The sequence below is a fragment of the Phyllobates terribilis genome, unplaced genomic scaffold (genome assembly GCF_046119375.1).
Source record: "Phyllobates terribilis strain yellow unplaced genomic scaffold, ASM4611937v1 Scaffold_8__6_contigs__length_399053987, whole genome shotgun sequence".
Lineage (NCBI taxonomy): Eukaryota > Metazoa > Chordata > Amphibia > Anura > Dendrobatidae > Phyllobates > Phyllobates terribilis.
The window spans coordinates 327,916,775-327,931,622 of record NW_027362768.1 but is presented as its reverse complement, the minus strand read 5'-3'; the positions used below and the strand labels follow the sequence as shown (position 1 = coordinate 327,931,622).

The following is a 14,848-nucleotide window of genomic DNA, read 5'->3' as shown; positions in this document are numbered from 1 at the left end:
TTAACCCCAAACCCTGAAAGCCCATTACATCTTTTATTGTGACCGCCCTGCGCACGGACCGGGTCCGGGCCACGACTGCTACCCCCCCAACATCTGACCCGGCTCCGAGTAACCCCACTTCCCAGGGTGAGGGCTGTGAGCGTCACAGTGTCACCCCTGCCCTTTTTTTTCTGCATGCTTTGCCAACATTCGTACACTGTGAGGAAGAGAGCGCATTTAAAAGGGAGTCTGTCACCCCAAAAAGGCATTTTAAGCGAGCTATACAGTGATATAAGGGACTTAGTCCCTTTATAAATCATACTAGCACTGTATAAGTTAGTGGTACAGTGCCTTAGAAATAATTCAAATGGAAATGTGGGTGCTTCAGTGCACCCTTGGTGTAGCCAAGAGCTGGCTGCACTGTTATAACCCTTTAATTTTGCATGTTGGAGGACTTCCCCCTCGTCTGATTGACAACACTGGCTTCCCAGAGCAGGCACTGCCCTCTATGTGTGCACATGCACACTGACACTGTCAGAGCCTGGCAGCGAGCACGCACAGTGGCAAGGCGCGCTCTCCTCCCTGGCTCCTCTCACTGCACTTCCGGATATATCAGTAGTGAGCCACCTCCATTAAAAAGGACCTACATAAAGAACACGTACAGCCACTGTGTGTGCAATCAGGCAGTGTTAGTGCGCATACGCACATATGGGGAACAGTTCCTGCTCTGGGAAGTGAGCATTGTCAAATCAGAAGCAGAGAGAGTCCCCAACCAGCAAAATGAAGGAAGTGTAACAGTGCACCGAGCTCTTGGTCACACCAGAGGTGCACCAAAGCAACTTCATTTGCACTCAAATAAAAGTTATTCTCAGACACTGTATTACTAACAGGTAGAGTGCTAGTTTTTATAGGGGCTAAGTCCACTATTTAGCTCATTTAAATATGTATTTGAGGGTGACAGACTCCCTTTATACTATGTATAGTAATATACAATAGAGTGGCTTCTTCATTATATACAGCACATACCTGGTGTATTCTTTTCACCTGACCACTGAATGAGTAGTCATCTAAAGCCGAGCGTGTGGTTCCCTCATGTCCAGGCATATCCACACAAACTAGGTGTAGGTTTTTTGGAAGGAACTGTGGGATAAGAAGTAAGATTTATGGACTAAAATCTAAAATTTAGAAACATGTTTTAGTAATAATACAGATCTACTGTGTTTTGTGCCTCAATTCTGGGCTTACCCATGAAAACAAAGAAAAATAAATACCAACATCAATGAAAGCATCGGACAATCTCATGCGTACGGTGGCCTGTCAAATATCTCTAGATAAACAGGGATCGGGCATGTTGGACTTCAACATGCCCAATCCTTTGCTCCCATAGGATATAAGCTGCTGCTTACTTTCCAAAAAAAAATGCACAAGCTGAACTTTAGTGATTGTGATTTTTTAATGCCAGGGATAATACAATTTTTTAAAGGGGTATTCTGAAAAGAGCCATCTTTCCAAGAGAGCATTCGGCTGTTTACTTGACTCCCATGGACTACAATGGAGAAAGATAGTGTTCAAAAATTTTTCATCTTTGGAAATCCCAAAAACGTCTCTCGACATCTTACCTACGAAAACCTATGGTGGATTAGTGAGACAAAATATACACAAAAAAAGATGTTACACTCACACTCACCTTGGCTATGGCCAGCCACATATCCTTGTGTGCAGAAAATCCGTGTAGCATGAGGATAGATGGCTTTGGCCCCGGTCGTCCTCGGGACGTGTAACAAAATTTGTAGTTCCCATACTTGACATACTTGACCTGCATCCCCAACGCCCTGCGCCAGTACCTGCAACATATGTGTCAGATCAAACTCGGCAATAAAAGTTCATGGGTTCCTAAAAAAAATAGAAACATGGAGAAACTTTTTTCCTCATCAGCGAAACTCTGATTGATTATTTTGTATTAGAAAACCACTGAAGTGTGAATGAGGCTTTACTGTGTAGCCTGGCCAGTCCAGCAGAGCAGCACACATGACTGCCATTTCAAAGATAGAAACTACAATTTTCGCAAGTCACGATAATAAAAATTGCTGCACTAGAAAGCGCATGCTTGTCCTGTGTAGTCAGGAAGCTGAAACCACGCAATGAGTCACGATTATAATTGTGCAAAGTACATCCGAAGAAGGGTGGTACTCACCGTGGGCATCTTCATATTATTCCATACAATAAAAAAAATGCAGCTCATGCAAGGCATTACTGGTGCAAAACAATAGCATGAATAGGATTGTGGGGATGCATTTTTTTTTGTCCCAGTCCCTCCTGGGTCATTCAACACCACATTGGACGGCTTGGGGTACGTTCTGCTGGACGCCGGGAACATCTAGCAGACACTACAGGGTTATTAATCATATGACGTGGGAGTTTATAACTTTGTTTTCTATGGTAAACTGCAGCGCTGGGGTCCAACAGCCATAGGTTTCTAAATGTATGTACACATGGTGCTAATATTTTATACGGTTAAAATCTGGTGACAGCTTCCCTTTAATCAAAATGGAATGCAAGCCCTGAAAACGATTAAGGTGGGCAAGCACTTTAAGAAAAATTGCCGCAGGGTGGAATCTTACCAGTAATAAATTTTGATGAGTGCCGCTGGCCAAAGGAAGAAAGAGGTCACAAAAGCCAATATTGGGATAATCAAGGTCCCTCCGGCAATGAGGAACATGTTCAGTACATCCAGGTCCATGTTCCTCCTGGTCAGTTGTCGCCTGTAAGAAATAGAAGGAGGAAATTTTGAGTAACAGGTTCTCCGATACTTTGCAAATTTTTGTAGCTATAAACTGTCATAAAACAGATGGATCTGTGCTTGAAAAGCAGAAACTTTTAACCCCTCATGGTCTTGCAATTTAGAACGGCACCGCTGATGCAGTTACAGGTTAAAACTATGCAATATATGGTAAAACAAAATACGTCTGTGCTCCAAAGTGCAAAATTTATAAAATGCTGAATTAATAACTCAATCTAAAAAAACTGCGGAGAGAGAATTAGCAAATAGAAGTAGTAAATGCCCCATAAAAAATGCATCCTGTGCTACGCTATTATATGATGGTATATATTAATAAAGTGTATGGCAGATACACATCTATTATACAGTTGAGTAGTGATCATGATGATCGGCCTGTACTACAGCACGTAGTGGTAGAGCCAGGCTGGGAGTGCAGCTCTTGCCGCAGTCAGTCTCTATCCGTCAGCAGTTTTCTCCTTGTGATCAGCATTATCCAGGTTACCAGAGCTGCAGATCTCACGGCCATTCAATGTAACTCAAGCCCACACCAATCATCTGCTCTTATCCCAAGATTCCCCCCCAGGCCGTCAGCATCGCCCTTCTGTGGAAGAACTTACAACAAGGACGCAGCTGTGGATGTGAATGCAGCAATGACACGGTACACACTCCGCCAAGTACATCAACCCTTGCCCCTCGCTCACCTGCTCCACCTTTGCTCGGTATATAACTGACACTATGCGATGGGAGAAAGATAACCTTCCTCTATTCCAGACTCACTGTGCAAGAACTGCCAACACTATCCACAGCGAAGGACAATTTAAATTCATTAACCCCTTAAAGGATCCAATTTTTCACTTTTGCGCCTTCGTCTTTTTTCTTCCTCTTCTTCCAAGAGCCAGAACTTTTTTCTTATATTTCCTTTGACCTAACCGTACAAAGTCATTTTTTTTTTTGCAGATGAGATGTTGTTTTTAATGACACAAATTACCATATAATGTACTGAAAAATGGGAAAAATATTCCAATCGCAGTGTAATGGTGGAAAAAGAAAAACGCAGTTCCAACATTGTTTTTTTATTTTATTGTGCACTAAAAATAACCTGGTAATGTTTTTTTCTGAGTCAGATATGGAGATACCAAACTTAAAAAAAAAAAAAAATATATATATATATATATATATATATATATATTTTATATACAAAGTTCTGATATCTTATTATTATTATTATATTATTTTTTTTATATACAAAGTTCTGATTTATTATTGCCCAGTGATATAGATATAGATAAATCAGAACTTTGTATATAAAAAAATATTATAATAATAAATAATAATAAAAATAATAATAAGAAATCAGAACTTTGTATATAAAAAATCTAAAAATAAATCAGAACTTTGTATATAAAAAAAGTAATATAATAATAATAATATAATAAATCAGAACTTTGTATATAAAAAAAATATCATATACATAATATATACAGTACAGACCAAAATTTTGGACACACCTCATTTAAAGATTTTTCTGTATTTTCATGACTATGAAAATTGTACATTCACACTGAAGGCATCAAAACTATGAATTAACACATGTGGAATTATATACTTAACAAAAAAGTGTGAAACAACTGAAAATATGTCTTATATTCTAGGTTCTTCAAAGTAGCCACCGTTTGCCTTCATGACTGCTTTGCACACTCTTGGCATTCTCTTGATGAGCTTCAAGAGGTAGTCACCAGAAATGGTCTCCCAACAATCTTGAAGGAGTTCCCAGAGATGCTTAGCACTTGTTGGCCCTTTTGCCTTCACTCTGCGGTCCAGCTCACCCCAAACCATCTCGATTGGGTTCAGGTCTGGTGACTGTGGAGGCCAGGTCATCTGGCGTAGCCCCCCATCACTCTCCTTCTTGGTCAAATAGCCCTTACACAGCTTCGAGGTGTGTTTGGGGTCATTGTCCTGTTGAAAAATAAATGATGGTCCAACTAAACGCAAACAGGATGGAATAGCATGCCGCTGCAAGATGCTGTGGTAGCCATGCTGGTCCAGTATGCCTTCAATTTTGAATAAATCCCCAACAGTGTCACCAGCAAAGCACCCCCACACCATCACACCTCCTCCTCCATGCTTCACGGTGGGAACCAGGCATGTAGAGTCCATCCGTTCACCTTTTCTGCGTCGCACAAAGACACGGTGGTTGGAACCAAAGATCTCAAATTTGGACTCATCAGACCAAAGCGCAGATTTCCACTGGTCTAATGTCCATTCCTTGTGTTCTTTAGCCCAAACAAGTCTCTTCTGCTTGTTGCCTGTCCTTAGCAGCGGTTTCCTAGCAGCTATTTTACCATGAAGGCCTGCTGCACAAAGTCTCCTCTTAACAGTTGTTGTAGAGATGTGTCTGCTGCTAGAACTGTGTGGCATTGACCTGGTCTCTAATCTGAGCTGCTCTTAACCTGCGATTTCTGAGGCTGGTGACTCAGATAAACTTATCCTCAGAAGCAGAGGTGACTCTTGGTCTTCCTTTCCTGGGGCGGTCCTCATGTGAGCCAGTTTCTTTGTAGCGCTTGATGGTTTTTGCAACTGCACTTGGGGACACTTTCAAAGTTTTCCCAATTTTTCGGACTGACTGACTTTCATTTCTTAAAGTAATGATGGCCACTCGTTTTTCTTTACTTAGCTGCTTTTTTCTTGCCATAATACAAATTCTAACAGTCTATTCAGTAGGACTATCAGCTGTGTATCCACCAGACTTCTGCACAACACAACTGATGGTCCCAACCCCACTTATAAGGCAAGAAATCCCACTTATTAAACCTGACAGGGCACACCTGTGAAGTGAAAACCATTTCCGGTGACTACCTCTTGAAGCTCATCAAGAGAATGCCAAGAGTGTGCAAAGCAGTCATCAAAGCAAAAGGTGGCTACTTTGAAGAACCTAGAATATAAGACATATTTTCAGTTGTTTCACACTTTTTTGTTAAGTATATAATTCCACATGTGTTAATTCATAGTTTTGATGCCTTCAGTGTGAATGTACAATTTTCATAGTCATGAAAATACAGAAAAATCTTTAAATGAGGTGTGTCCAAACTTTTGGTCTGTACTGTATATTATATATATATTTTTTTCCCACTGGGTAATAATACATTATTTATTTATTTTACTCACTTATATAGCGCCATTAATTCCACATCGCTTTACAGACATCATCGCTGTCCCCATTGGGGCTCACAATCTAGATTCCCTATCTGTATGTCTTTGGAGTGTGGGAGGAAACAGGAGAACCCGGAGGAAACCCACGCAAACACGGGGAGAACATACAAACTCCTTGGTGGGATTGAACCCAGGACCCCAGCGCTGCAGTGCTAACCACTGAGCCATCGTGCTGCCCATAATAAATCAGAACTTTTTAAAATAAATTGCTTTGTGTCATAATTTTCTGAGATCGGTAATTTTTACGTCAATGGGCCTGGGTGAGGGCTTGGTTTTTTGTATGGCAAGCTGGAATTTTTATTAATACTATTTTGGGGTACATATGACATTTTGATCACTGGTTAAAATTTTGGGATGAGACCAGAAAAACACCAGTTGTGGCATCCTGATTTTTTTCGGCATTCACTGTATGGGAAAAATATTTTTCGATTTATTAGGCTGGAGTCACACAACTGGTTTTCTCTCATCTGTGGAAATCGGTCCAATTATGCCAATCACATTCTGATCCGGGTGATCCGATATTTTTTGGATATGGAGAATAAAAAATAAAAAAAAAAGTTTCTCCATCTTCTCCATTCTTTCAGCCCATGAAAATCGGACCACACTCAGATGTCATCCGAGTGCAGCCTGATTTTTTTTTTTTCACTGACCCATAGACTTGAATTGCCAAGTGCGATCTGATTATCGAAGGCAAATTGTACATGCTGTGATTTTTATTTTTTTTTCCTTCGAGTGGTCCAAAGAAAAACAATAGGACATGTGCATTGAATAACACTGGTCTGAGTGCGATCCCATGTTTTGACAAACTATGGTCGCACGCACGAGCACTTAGTTTGAGCAAATATGTATGCAGCATTACGAAATGTGATTTTTATTTATTTTTTATTTTGCTATTTATATTTGGTGAAAAAGGGGGTGATTTGGTCGATTTTTACAAGCGCATTTAAAAGGCCTCCAACATGCTCTAGAAACCATCATCCCCCACCACCACCTGATGGATCCAATCCGATCCTGGCCTGCAGGTCTACCATGTTATTATTCCTATGAAACCAAGTGTATTTCAGCGTATTGATGAGCTGATCAAGAGATTGCACGTTTAAGTCCCCCAAGGAAACTGGTAAATAACAAAAACAAAAAAAAACATTTTTAAAATTATTATTATTTTTTTAAAGTTAAAATCACCCTTCTTTATCCCAAACATAAATCTGTCTAGAGAGAGTCAGTACGCCCCCTTATAATCTGATGGTTAGCCGGTCCTGCCTAAATCAGAGGGTTTGGTCTACTTTCATCTAATGTGTCTTAGGCTATGTTCACACTAGACATTTTTTTCCGCACTTTTTCTCAGCAGCAAAACCTGCTCTTTTGGCAGAAAAGAAGCTGCAGAAAAAAGCAGGTTTTTCTTGCATTTTTTTGCTGCATTTTTGTCAGGGTACATTTGTCTATTGTGCATGCTGATACAGTTTAGTGCATTAAAAAAAAAACATGATTCAAAACCTGATAGCTGCGTTTTTTGATGCGTTTTTGCACCGCCCATTGCTTTCTATGGGTGAAAAATGCTGAAAGAAGTGACACGCTGGATTTTGCAAAACCGCACCTCTTTGACAAAACAGTCAGGCAAAAAAAAAAACCAACGTGTGAGCATGAGATTTCTGAAATCTCATAGACTTTGCTGGTACTGTAAAACGCAGCTGAAAATTTGTATTTAAAAAATGCACACAAAAAAAAGCAACATGTGAACATAGCCTAAGGCTACGTTCACACTATGAGTTTTTGACACTGTATATTTTTGAAAAAATGCAAGTAACCCATCTTACTTAATGGGTGCAGAAATGGTGCAGAAAATCTGCAACATCAAAAACACAACAAAAAGCTTATCGTGGGAATGTAGCCTTAGAGATGCAGAAGGTAAAATGTGTGACTTCAGTATAGTCATCTACCAACTGATAAGAAAGTAACAGCAGCTGGTAGATTTCTTGATATCCCTCTATCTGCGCAGTGTGGCGGGACAGAAAGACTCATCCCAGCCAGAGAGGAAGACGATGCTGGAGGAGGATTGTGGTGCCAGAGACAGCGGTAGGTACTGACTGCTTACTGCAATCTTTGGCGCCAGTGGAGACATACCGTGATCTTCAGAGAGGCCGAAGCAGGAGCATGGTGCTGGAGTCTGCGCCTGCACATAGCGCAGACAATAAAAAATAAAATGACTTCGGAATCAGCACGTACGCATACAGCGCTATCCGGCACCATTTTGTTGAAGACACTGCAAATTTGTCTTCAACAAAATGGCGCCAGAGATCATGGTATGCGCAGGAGCTGACTCCAGCGCCACACTCCTCCTCCGGCCTCTCCTGAGATCACACTAGCTTCTTCAACAAAATGGCGCCGGATAGCGTGGTATGCGTACACACTGATTCCGGCGCAATTTTATTTAAATAACGCAGGCAACGAGCTACAGGGGAGCGGTGGAAAGGTGAGTAGGAGTGTTTGTTTTTTTTATTTATGGATGGATGGGGGACCAACATTGGGGAGCATATACTAGGATGGAGATCAGGGTGGGGGACCATATACCGAGACCAGGGTGGGGGACCATATACCAGGATGGTGGACCAGGATGAGGGAGCATATACCAGGATGGGGAACCAAGATGGCGGAGCATATACCAGGATGGGGGACCAGGATTGGAAAGCATATAGCAAGATGGGGGACCAGGATGAGGGCGCATATACCAGGATGGGGGACCAAGATGGGGGAGCATATACCAGGATGGGGGACCAAGATGGGGGAGCATATACCAGGATGGGGGACCAGGATGGCGGAGCATATACCAGGATGGTGGACCAGGATTGGGGAGAATATAGCAAGATGGGGGAGCACATACCAGGATGGGGGAGCATATACCAGGATGAGGGACCAGGATGGGGGCGCATATACTAATAAAAATGCTCGCCACCCGGGCGTAGAACTGGTTCAATAGCTAGTCCCTATATATCAGTGAGCTGCTAGCTGAGACTTGTGTCAGCACACCCTTCACCATGAACCCACCCCATTTAGTGTTAGCCATTAATTATAAGTAAGCAGATGCCAGTACATAGCCTCTATTGCTGTTTTTCCACTTTGGGGGAGGTAAGACAAGCAATAGAGATGACTAAAAGCTCAAAAATGGGGATTTAGATTTCTCGCTTAGGCCACGTGCACATGCTGAGTATTTAGTAATTTTTTTTACATCAGTATTTGTAAGCCAAAACCAGGAGTGGGTGATAAATACAGAAGTGGTGACGTGTTTCTATTTTACTTTTCCTCTGATTGTTCCACTCCTGGTTTTGTCTTACAAATACTGAGGTAAAAAACTCATCAAATACTGAACGTGTGAATGTGGCCTTAGTGTGGATATTTAAGCATTCCAGAGAGAATCCCCCTTTAAATTAGATTGTTATTGGAAACCAAAATAATGGTGGGATCCAACTAAATGAATGAGGGTCTGAATAAAACCTGTGGCAGAGGGAAGTGTAGTAAGAAAACAACAGAAGTGTATGGGGCCGGATTGTACCGACACATGAATCCCATATCAGTCTATGTGCACACGATGCAGAAATGCTCAGGATTTTTTCCTGAGCGTTTCTGCATCTCCCTGGCAGAAAAAAACGCATGCGGATTGTACATGCGTTTTCCTGCCAGGGACATGAGGAAATGAAGCGGTCCCACTGACATTTCCGCATGCAGATTGACAAGTGCTTCCAAAGCAATTAGCATCACTTGGAAAGTGCTTGTGACAACTAGGTCACACTATATAAATCCATGTAAACAGCATGCATTTATATAGTGTGACCCGAGAGAGTGGTAAAAATAAAAAATAAATGTATACTTACCCTCCGATGGCCCCCGGTGTCCCGCTCACTCCGTTCTCCCTCGCCGGCAACAGTGAATTGAAAGACCTGCCGACGTCAGCGTCACGTGACCCGTCACATGACTCTGACGTCAGCGCAGGTCCTACAACTCACTGCAAAGTGCCGGGAACCAAGCGGGAGCGCTGCGCGGGCCGACAGAAGGTAAGTATACATTTATTTTTTATTTTATTCTTGTTTTTACAGCTTTTTTATGGTACCTGGGTGTGGAGGAGACTCTCATCTTCTCCACACCCGGGTACCATCCGCATATTAGAACGCGCCAATAACGCAAGTACAAATGCAGTCTTGCGGTATTGGCGCGTTCTAATGCAAGTCAATGGCGGCGAAAACGACGCGTTTCCGCAAAATTAATTGACATGCTGCGGATTTTTGAGCGCAGCATAAACGCTGTGGAAAAATCCGCATCATGGGAACAGCACATGCGGATTTCCATTGGGGAACAAAGCTGCCCTTCTACCATGCGTTTTTCATGCGTTTCCGCAGCTGCAAAAACGCCGCGGAAACGCATTAAAAACGCATCGTGTGCACACAGCCTCACACAGGTTCTCTGTCAGATGTAAAATATTGTGCCATCAGACGCCACATTATAATATCATATACAGCTCTGGCAAAAATTAAGAGACCACTGAACAGTTTTCTATTGGAAAGCATGAAAGCTGGGATTAAAAATCATGGTTATTCCACCAAATATTGATTTCTGAACTCTTCCTGAGTTAAAACATGAGTAATTTGAGGTCTGAAAGTTTCTTTTTTAGTATTTTGACAATTTCTCATTTGCTGCAAATAAATACAACATTTTTAGCTTTGAATTTCGGAGGCATGTTGTCAGTAGTTTATAGAATAAAACAACAATGTACATTTTACTCAAAAATAGATCTATAAAGAGAAAAATCTGAGAAAATGAAAGTTTTGCAGTGGTCTCTTGATTTTTGCCAGAGATGTATATATAATTATAATCTCTGTAATGTAGCACAGTATGGAGGCACTATATGGCGGTACATGAAGTCCCTATGGCTCCTTATGATAAAGCTGCATGGACTTTGGGTGCCTCATTACAGTCTCTATGATTACAGCTCTGCAGTGTGAATGAGGCCTGTAAACATTTCACCTGTCCTGCACCCCTTTAAATAATAGTCGCATAATATACGGTAGATATAGTAATACTATATATGTGTGTGTGTGTGTGTATATACAGTGGGTACGGAAAGTATTCAGACCCCTTTAAATTTTTCACTCTTTGTTTCATTGCAGCCATTTGGTAAAATCTAAAAAGTTCATTTTTCTCATTAAAGTACACTCTGCACCCCATCTTGACTGAAAAAAAAACAAGAAATGTAGAAATTTTTGCAAATTTATTAAAAAAGAAAAACCGAACTCTCACATGGTCATAAGTATTCAGACCCTTTGCTCAGACACTCATATTTAAGCCACATGCTGTCCATGTCCTTGTGATCCTCCTTGAGATGGCTCTACTCCTTCATCTATATAAGACCTCACAGAAAAAGTAGAATAAATACAAAAAAAAAAGTTTGTATCATCCCTTTTGTCGAAACATTAAAATAAAAAAAATATATATATATAAATAAAAATTAAAATAAATATACAAAAGTTCGTATCACCCCTTTTGCCGAAACATTATTAAAATAAAATATAAAAAAGTAAAATATATATCACCCTCTTTTGTTTAAACATTATTAAAATCTAAAGAATAAAATAAAAAATAAAAAAAATCAACATATTTGGTATTGTCCCGAGAGTAACTGTCCAAACTATTAAAATATTAGAATATTATTCCATACGGTAAATAAAAATGAAAATAGCAGCATTACTATTATTAAGTCACATCACCCCCCCCCCTCCCAGTCCAAAAAAAAAATATTAAAAAGGGATCAGAAAGTCGTATGGACCTCAAAATGATGATTAAAAACTACAAAAAAAACAACAACATAGACCAAAAAATAAAAAAGATAGAAATAGAAAGGGGCCCTGGAGGCGGCCCAGAATATATATACCGGGGGCCACATGATAGGGGGGGGGGATATGACCGGACGCACAATACAAGCTGTATAATAATAATCTGTAATGAAGAAATAAAGGTCCGCTCTAGCCGGCTCGTCGGATCGCCTGCGGGTCCAATGTCAGATCCATGAACTGTGTTTTCCCCATTTTAGACCATGGAGCCGAAATCAGAAATTTATCATAAATATAAAATAGGAAAAAATAAATTAAAAAAATCTGCGCTCAATATTCCACCAAAACTGGCGCCAATTTTTGACCAAAAGTTCAGACATTTCTCCTTATTTTTTGGCTGCGGATAGATGAGCGCATGAGATGCAAAATAAAAAGGTTCCTTTTGGGGGAAATAGCGGCGATCATGAACGGGGGACTGGATCCGTACAAGGACACGACACGGATTCAGAGAAGCGACAGCCGGATAGCAGAGGTCTTACACAATGCCATAGCGACACAGGGTGACATGTACCCCAATAACCCAGCAGGAAGGCTGAGAAGTGGGGCAGCAGATGGGACGTGGTGATGATGGTGGAGCAGTGATACAATGGAGCACAATGTGACACTGACAGGATACAAAGTGACACCCAGCGATCACCGCCTCCTACACGGCCAGGACTGAGGCGGACAGCGGAGGCAGCCGATCACCTACCCGGCCCTGGCTTCGGAGGATCCTCCAGCTGGTGCCGGGATCTCACTGCCGGGATCTCACTGCGGGATCAGACCCGGAACTGCCGCACTCTCATTAAAGGCGATGGATCAGATCAGACGAGCAGCGACAGCAGCGAGTGCGCCGACCGAATTTACCACTGACCGCCACTAGATGGCAGTGACACTGCGGGAACCGGCGCTGATGCCTCTGTCCGGTCCTATAGGAGCCTGGGCTGTATATAGGATGCAGGCTCACATCATCCAGACTAGACAGGCTGGGCATCCTCACACAGTGTAGCAGAGCTGAATATGCTGTATGGGGGAGCATGCTTTTATTGTATGCATGTAAATAATTATATAAATGGCAGCCTCCAGGGTCCTAGTAGGTTCCTTTTCGCTTTTAATTTTTCCTATGCACCTTCCAAGAGCCATAACTTTTTTAATTTTATTTTTCCTATGCACCTTTTTTATTTTATTTTTATTCTATGCATTTTATTATTTTATTTTTTCCTATATATCTTTTTATTTTATTTTTACTATGCATTTTATTATTTTATTTTTTCTATGCCTCTTTTTTATTTTATTTATTTTATTTTTCCTATACATTTTTTATTTTTCCTATGCACCTTTTTTATTTTATTTTTTTCTATGCATTTTATTATTTTATTTTTTCCTATATATCTTTTTATTTTATTTTTACTATGCATTTTATTATTTTATTTTTCCTATGCACCTTTTTTACTTTATGTTTTTGATCTGTAGAGTTGTTTTTTTTCGGAATGCGCTGCAGTTTATATCATTACCACTTTGGGGCCTACATGATTTTCTGGTTCCTTTTTATTCTCTTTTTTTTTGGGGGGGGGGGGGGTAAAACAGCGACTCTGCAACTGCAATGTACTTTTTTGTTTCAGAGTTAATTTTTTTATTTTTTGCATTATATTTAAAGGGATTGTCCACTACTCGGACAACCACTTCTAAATCCCTATGTTTCCCCTTTGTAAAATAATAACACCTGTACTTGCCTCCGGTGCCTGTGCCATTCTGGCGGTGTCGGCAATGCTCCTCCCGGGGATGGCGATCTTTGCAGCTGCTCTCTCACTTTCTCCGGATATACAAGTCGGTGAATTGTCTGAAGGAGGGGAGAGTGAAGCAAGTGCGGATTGGCCGCAGGGATTGCATGACATAATAATGTCACAGGAGCCCCAGGAGAGCCAGTGCCGACACCACTTTGTCATTTTATAATACACTGGAATATATTGTACACTTATCACTTATGACGCCAGTCACAGGTATACAAACATGGCAGATGTGCCGGGCTGTATTTGCCACTATGTAATGGAGGTCAGGTGCCTAGTGCAACAAAATAACAAAGGAGTCGCTAGTATAAAAAAAAAACAATAAACCTTTACATTTTTATATAGCAGAAAGGGATTGTATAAGAGCGTAGTATGGGGGACAGTATACAGAAACAGGGCTAGTGTGAGAGCACAGTTTAGGAGGTGAGTATACAGAGGGAGGGATAGTGTGAGGGCACAATGCCGGAGGGGAACAGTATATAGAAGGAGGGACAGGTGTTAAGGCACAGTATGGGGGGCCGTTTACAGAAGGAGGGAGAGTGTAAGGGGACAGCATGGAGAAGGGGCAGTGTGAAGGTCATAACGTAGAAACAGTGTGGAGATGGGACAGCGTACAGACCATTTTATAACAGGGGGAAGTGACTGTTATTGTTCATAAGGAAGAAGGACAGTATGGCTGCCATAATTAAAGGGGGGAGGGGACAGTGTGATGGTTATAATTCATAAGGTGGGATGGTGCGGCATTATGGTTCTTAAGTGAGGAATGGTGTGATGGTCATATTATATGAGTGGTACAGTGTAGAGGCAATCATTTATAGGAGGGGATAGTGTGAAGGCCATGTATCACTAGAGGGGCAGTGTGAGGGTCATTTTTTGTGCTGAGAGTCCAGAGAGTGGCATTAATTTATTCAGAGGCGTAATGACATCAGGGGTCCGCCAACGCCAGTTAATAGTTCAGCTGGATATGCATTGTTGGATGAACATTCAGCTGAAGTGTTCTGCAGCACACAGACCCATAGGATCCGTGCGCCGCAATATATGCCCATCAGAGGCCAGCAGCTGACGTCAGCGTGCACGGGAACGCATGGAAGTGACGTCTAAGTGACGCTAAAGTCAGCTGTCGGCTTCAGAAGTGGACACCGCACGGTGGGGAGCGCAGGGAAGGTGAGTATTTTTTTTTTTAAATCAGTGAGTACATGGTGCCCGTAGCAATACTACTACATGTATGACTATAGGCT

The 14,848-nt window shown here is 41.4% G+C and overlaps 1 protein-coding gene across 3 annotated transcripts in view; it reads right to left on the bottom strand.

The window, feature by feature from the left end:
• The window catches only part of ABHD6 (abhydrolase domain containing 6, acylglycerol lipase), a 37,888-nt gene extending 25,200 nt beyond the window's left edge, over nt 1–12,688 (bottom strand). Inside the window, exons 1-4 of one of the 3 annotated variants that reach the window (XM_073644631.1) lie at nt 12,536–12,688; nt 2,601–2,741; nt 1,667–1,823; nt 1,006–1,119 (exon numbers count right to left, since the gene is read on the bottom strand). In XM_073644631.1, the coding sequence (XP_073500732.1) occupies nt 1,006–1,119; nt 1,667–1,823; nt 2,601–2,719 (390 nt within the window). In that variant the 5' untranslated portion in view covers nt 2,720–2,741; nt 12,536–12,688. The other 2 variants (XM_073644630.1, XM_073644632.1) reach the window with 2 other exon arrangements.
• Between the last annotated feature and the right edge of the window lie 2,160 nt (nt 12,689–14,848).